The 5,763-nt window shown below is 37.8% G+C and overlaps 1 protein-coding gene across 1 annotated transcript in view; it reads left to right on the forward strand.

The window, feature by feature from the left end:
• LOC111873663 (spermine oxidase-like) overlaps positions 1–5,509 on the forward strand; it is a 33,493-nt gene extending 27,984 nt beyond the window's left edge. Inside the window, 2 exon segments of the mRNA XM_023868575.2 lie at positions 3,136–3,256; positions 4,179–5,509. Coding sequence (XP_023724343.1) covers positions 3,136–3,256; positions 4,179–4,364 — 307 coding nt within the window. The 3' untranslated portion in view covers positions 4,365–5,509.
• The last annotated feature ends 254 nt before the right edge of the window (positions 5,510–5,763 follow it).

Genomic DNA, 5,763 nt, shown 5'->3' on the forward strand with positions numbered 1-5,763 from the left:
CTTCAGGCTACACCGAAAGATGTTTAAAATACAGAAATACGTTTTGGCTGACGTATCATAGTAACACTGACTTCATGTTTGTTTCTAATTTCACTGGGCGTAGTAAGCATAATCCATTCACATAAGTAACACGCAGATGTAAATTCATGCGTAAATGTGGACTCTCGTTTCATTACATGAAATCAAATCCCTACTTACTAATTAATCTAATTAATTGCACGACATACCTCAATTGCGTACATATACGTTCACAAGCTACGCAGTTTTACTCGTTTTACTGTGGGAACCCCACGCCGAAGAGACAAAATCGTTCAACGGAAATTTAAGATCCTCTGATTCGCTCTGATTGGCTCACACTTACGCGATTCGATTGAATGCGATAGGTGTATAATGATCGATTCCAGTCATTACCAGACTACCTAGTTCATGTAAATGTTCTTAGATGGCTGGTCTGCATGTTTCCCTCTCCCCTATGGGAGTTACACCCCCCTGATCATGACGATGAAGCCGAGTCCGAACCAGTGCCCAGTTTTACGGAAGCAATTCATGCATTTGAGTCAGCGAGAGCGTTCATATATGCTCACGACATAACCGAAACAGACCAAGCGAACCTTGTTAATATTGAAAGATTATTATTCAGCTTGAAAGGAAAGGTGCTACTAAACAAATGAAAATTAATTACTTTTTTAAAAGCTAGTAACGCAAATTGGACTTGACAATGGAAATATTATCACTGGTTTGCGTTTTTTTTTATTTAGTTAATACATATAGGCAGATGTGACCGTTTTCATTCATTTTACGTATATAGGCCCCACATCAGTCGTTTCCCGCAACCATCGTTTCTTTTTTCAGGGACCCTGACGAAAACAATGAATTGAGGTTTCACTGTATTGACAGAGTACTTGTGTGCAGCGCAAAAGCAAGAATTTTCAGCAACATGCTGTAAGTGCGATACATGCACATGATGGAAGACAAAGCATATTTACACGAGACACACCCATCTTCTCATCAGAGAGGGTGTAATGTAAGTACTGTGACTGCAAGGGTTCTGTTGGAAAAAATAGGTCTCTTTGTCATGTGATGAGTCTAAAGGTGTTTGATACCAAGACAAACTGATTTGCGGTAAACCGCCCATCATAAAGTGACCTTTAATTTGAGTTAGTCATGGATCAGAAGTTTTGAGTTGCAAGTCAGAAGCTGACAGTCAAGGTCAGTGGTTACCAGTCCGCAGTCTTGAGTTGTGTTATACCTCATTACCAACCAACTAGTGAGAGTGTTATAATTAGTTGTAGTTTTGAGTTATAAGCATTCAGTAAATCCTGTTATCAGTCCAAACCCTGTGTCTGCTATATTTCACTTGGCTCTTTGTTAATCGCTGACATGGGTGTCCCACCAAGAGGACTGGGCATATTGTATGGAGTGATTCAGTGGAGCACAGTCCTTGTTGGGAAACTAGTAGTCTCCTAGCAATTGAAGAATTTCCTCACTTTAGATGAAACCCAAAGGTTTGTTGTATTCACTCAAGCTTATCACTTGACTCCATCTTGAGTCAGATGATTCCAGTCCACACTCATCCCATTTCTGTAAGATGAATTTTAATATAATCTTTTGATTCAGATTTTTTGACAAAAATTTTACATACTTTTTTATCTCTCCCATGCACGCTGCATTTCCCCCTATCTCATATGAACATACTACTGATTATTAAACTTTTTTTGGACTTTGTGTGATATCCTTAGCTTGCATGGAAGAAATGAGGACTACAAACAATATTTGGGTCACAAAACCTGTAGGAGAGTGATCACTTTGGAGACCTAGGTTTATTTTTGTATTTATAATTTCTTTAACGACATTATCAGTAACTCGGAGCCAGAAGAGCTTACTTGATATAGTGACTGGCTATGGGCTGGGCGACAGAGGGGTAGGAGTTCAAGTCTCAGTAAGGGCAAGAATTTTCTCTACTCCATTTTGTTCAGACTGGCTCTTGGGCCCACCCAGCTTCTTATCAAATGAATATGGGGGGCTGTTTCCCTGGTGGTAAAGTGGCAGGGGTGCAAAGCTGACCACTCACCTCCAACTAGTGCCAAGGTCAAGAAAATGCTGATCTATACATTCACTCCCCAATATGCCTTCATGGCATAGTGCTTAATTAGTTAAGCACAGGGACAACTTTACCTTACCTTTATCAGTAACTTCGGGTGCTGGAATAGCATAGTCTGTATAGCGACTGGCTATGGGCTGGACAACTAAGAGATCGGAGTTCGAGTCCATTAGAGTAAAGAAGTATCTCTTCTCCAAGCCGTCCAGACTGGCTGTGAGGTCCACCCAACTTTCTATCCAATGGTTACTGGGGGCTCTTTCCCCAGGGGTGAAGTGGCCATGGCATGAAGCTGACCACTCACCTCCAACTAGTGCCAAGGTCAAGAAAATGTGGATCTGTACATCCACTCCCCCATATGCCTTCAAGGCGTAGTGCTTAATTAGTTAAGCACAAGGACAACTTCACCTGTTTTGCCTTTTTTTATCAGTAACTCAGGCTCTATAGAATTTAAGCATTGACTAATAATGAATAGTGACTTGGAAAGGTTGTTGAAGGTAGCAGTCATGGCCTAATTCAATGTGCATGTAGGAAGATGCCAATAATATTGAGATGTATCTTGAAAAAATAGAATTTGAAGGTGTAGTCTGGATTCATGTGGTTCAGGATAGGGGCCAGTAGTGGACATTTGGGTTCTACGAAAAGTGGGGAATTTCTGGACCAGCTGAGCGAACAACACTTCCATTATTTCTGTTATATGCAGCACTGTAAGCACGCAAATTAAGTTTTAAAAATTCTTTCACAGAAATTCCAGTTCATGGTTGGTTTTTTTCCATGTAATTCAAATTAATAGTGTCAGAAATTTTTATTGATAAAAATGAGTTGTTCATTAACAGACATAGTATAATAGGCATGCTGGTGGCAGGAGACTACATAAGAACAAAAATTGTATCAGAATTTAATGTCAGCTCCCTTGGTATTTGGCACAGAAGAAAGAAATATGGTATATGTTCCACCTTGACATTTGACTGGAAAATATTAACAATAAATGGACCAAACAGTCTCTAATATTTCTCTCTGTATGTGTTTATCTGAAGCACAAGTTGGCACAAACAGCCATACACAAGAGGTTCATACACCGCGATGGCTGTTGGGGCTAGTCACCTTGACATAGAGCACATAGCGCAACCTCTTTATGCGAACCCACAGCAGGATAAGGTAAGGTTTACGCCTCTCATTTTCTAGTACAGTTATATTTCTGTGCATTTATCTCATTCATTGACCAGTCTGCCATTTCAAACAAAATGAACATGTAGATTTTTCTCACAGTTGTATCTGCTACTAAGACTGGAGTTCTTGTATGCTGCTGATCAAAATTTATAAAACAGTATCTCTTCCAGTTATGTACTGATATGAAACATGGTTTCTTTCTTTGAGGAAAGAACATAAATTGTAAATATTTGGACGAAGCAAATGGTTGTACAGTGTGACTGTACAACCAAATAAACCCAAATATGCACAGTGGAATGTGAGTGGGTTATTTGGTGTTTGTTTTTGTTGTGTTTGACAGGTAAAACAAGAACTCACATGTCTATAATATTATTGGTGTATCATAAAGACATTGTACTTTTAAATTCTGCCTTGTGATGACCATATGTGGCTGAAATATGTAGTTTCAGCCACGCATGGTATGTTGTGCTCTACTGACATGCTGTGTTGCCATTCTCTCTTGTAGCATCATTATACATTTTATTGCATGTATAGGTAATTATTAATACAGTAATATTTATAAGGAGGTGAACATTTTTTTGGTGTAATTTTGCATAAACTCTGTAGTGTAGGGAAAGGCATTCACCTAGAGATTTATTAAGTTGGAAGTTTACTTACTGTATGAGTGTGGTTACTGTATGAATACATGTATACATCGCATTTCACATTTTTGCTACAAGTCTAAAGTGAAAGTGGTGTGGAAGGAGATCAGAGTTTGAATCTGTGAGGAATTACCACAGAACAGTGTTATTGTGGCATATACTTTTGATCAATGTCTGCCAAAATGTCCAACATTGAAATCCACTTCATGTTTCTCCAAGGGTATGTCAGGGTTACAATTCTCTCTTCATATATAATATTACATTTGCAGCCAGTTGTGCTATTTGCTGGTGAACACACACACAGCAACTTCTACTCCACAGTACATGGAGCATATCTCACTGGTCGTAGCGCTGCACAGGTTTTGCTGAGCCATCAGTCTCCACAGGAACTTGTAATGGAATATCAAGGTACCAGTGACTTGAGTTCATGGATACAGGGCATTTCGCTGGACTGAGCCTCTGGACGTGAACTGAAGTGTACTTGGTGCAGCAAGGCAGAGTCATTGTCTTCGATTGTCTGATTGCAGTTGTAAGTGCAGTTCATCTGGCCATCATATCCAACTGGCGTATGGTAGTTTTATTTAAATACAGTGGCAGAAAACTGTAGGGCTCACTGGTAAACCTGATAGATATGTATTGTGAAATGTAATGTGAAACTTTCATGATATTTGAGGTTTTCATTGTGTCATCTTCTGGGTATAATATTATACGAAGGAGTAAAAATAGCATTGACATTTTGAATTTGTTACGTTATCTTTAGAATCAACCCTGAAATTGTATTTTTATTTCTTGATGCTGTGCTATACCCAAAAGATTATGCAGCAAGTGTAAATATTTTTGTTGAACATGACTTATCCACCAAATGTTGAGGTTTCCCTTGCATCCAGCTGAATAGGAACCTTTTCTCCCATATATCTGAAGATGGAAACAGATGTACTTCGCAGATCATCATGTTCGAGAAAACTGAAGATGGATGTCTAAAATAGTGGTCATGTCTACTATAAGATAACACTTACAGAAACAATTACGCTTGTTGTAAATATATTTGTTTCTAACTATACTTGTTCGTATGCTTCACTTCCTATAGCATTACCCACATCAAAGTGGTATTCCTATTTCACAATCAGTGTTCGAAGACCTGTGCTCAACATTGCATAATTAAACAGTTTATAAAGCCTCATTAAATGCTAACTCATACTGAGTTCTCTTGGGTTATGACACTTGGTATTCTGGTAGGTTTATGCCATCTTCAGGGTTTAACTACCTGCCTGAACATGGATACACCAAAGATGAAAGTTATATATTCCTCTGAAAAACTGGTAACCAGACTACACGGTGTTGCAACTCACAAGATCACAATATGAATCCTCATGACAGTGAAAACCTCAGATGTTATGTATTGGTAATACATCAGGTAAGCAGCATTTCTACAAATTCTTTAGTATTTATTTACTGTCCTTGTATACAAAAGACCTAAGTTAATTTCTCAGAGTGATTAGAACACATAATCAGCAACTAAACGCTTTCAAGTGTTCAAAGAATTGAATTAGATTATTTATTGTAACTAATAAGACTGATATACAGAATTTATGTTCCTTTATCTGTGGTATGTGATTTCATTGTGTTTTTATTGCTGATAACAGATTTAAAAACAGAATTTTGCCAGTATCCACAAATTTTTAAAAATTAAAAAAGAAACTTTTAATTATGCCTATAGCTGGTGTTTAAAGAATTAGCTTGTTCATTCCCGTCAATCTTATTTGACTGTTTTTAGTTTTTTAGTTTTTTATTTAACTGAATGACATTAAAAAGTAAAACATAACTTTAAAGTTGTACATTCTAGCTGCAAGTCAC

The sequence above is a fragment of the Cryptotermes secundus genome, unplaced genomic scaffold, assembly GCF_002891405.2.
Source record: "Cryptotermes secundus unplaced genomic scaffold, Csec_1.0 scaffold1295, whole genome shotgun sequence".
Taxonomy (NCBI): Eukaryota; Metazoa; Arthropoda; class Insecta; order Blattodea; family Kalotermitidae; genus Cryptotermes; species Cryptotermes secundus.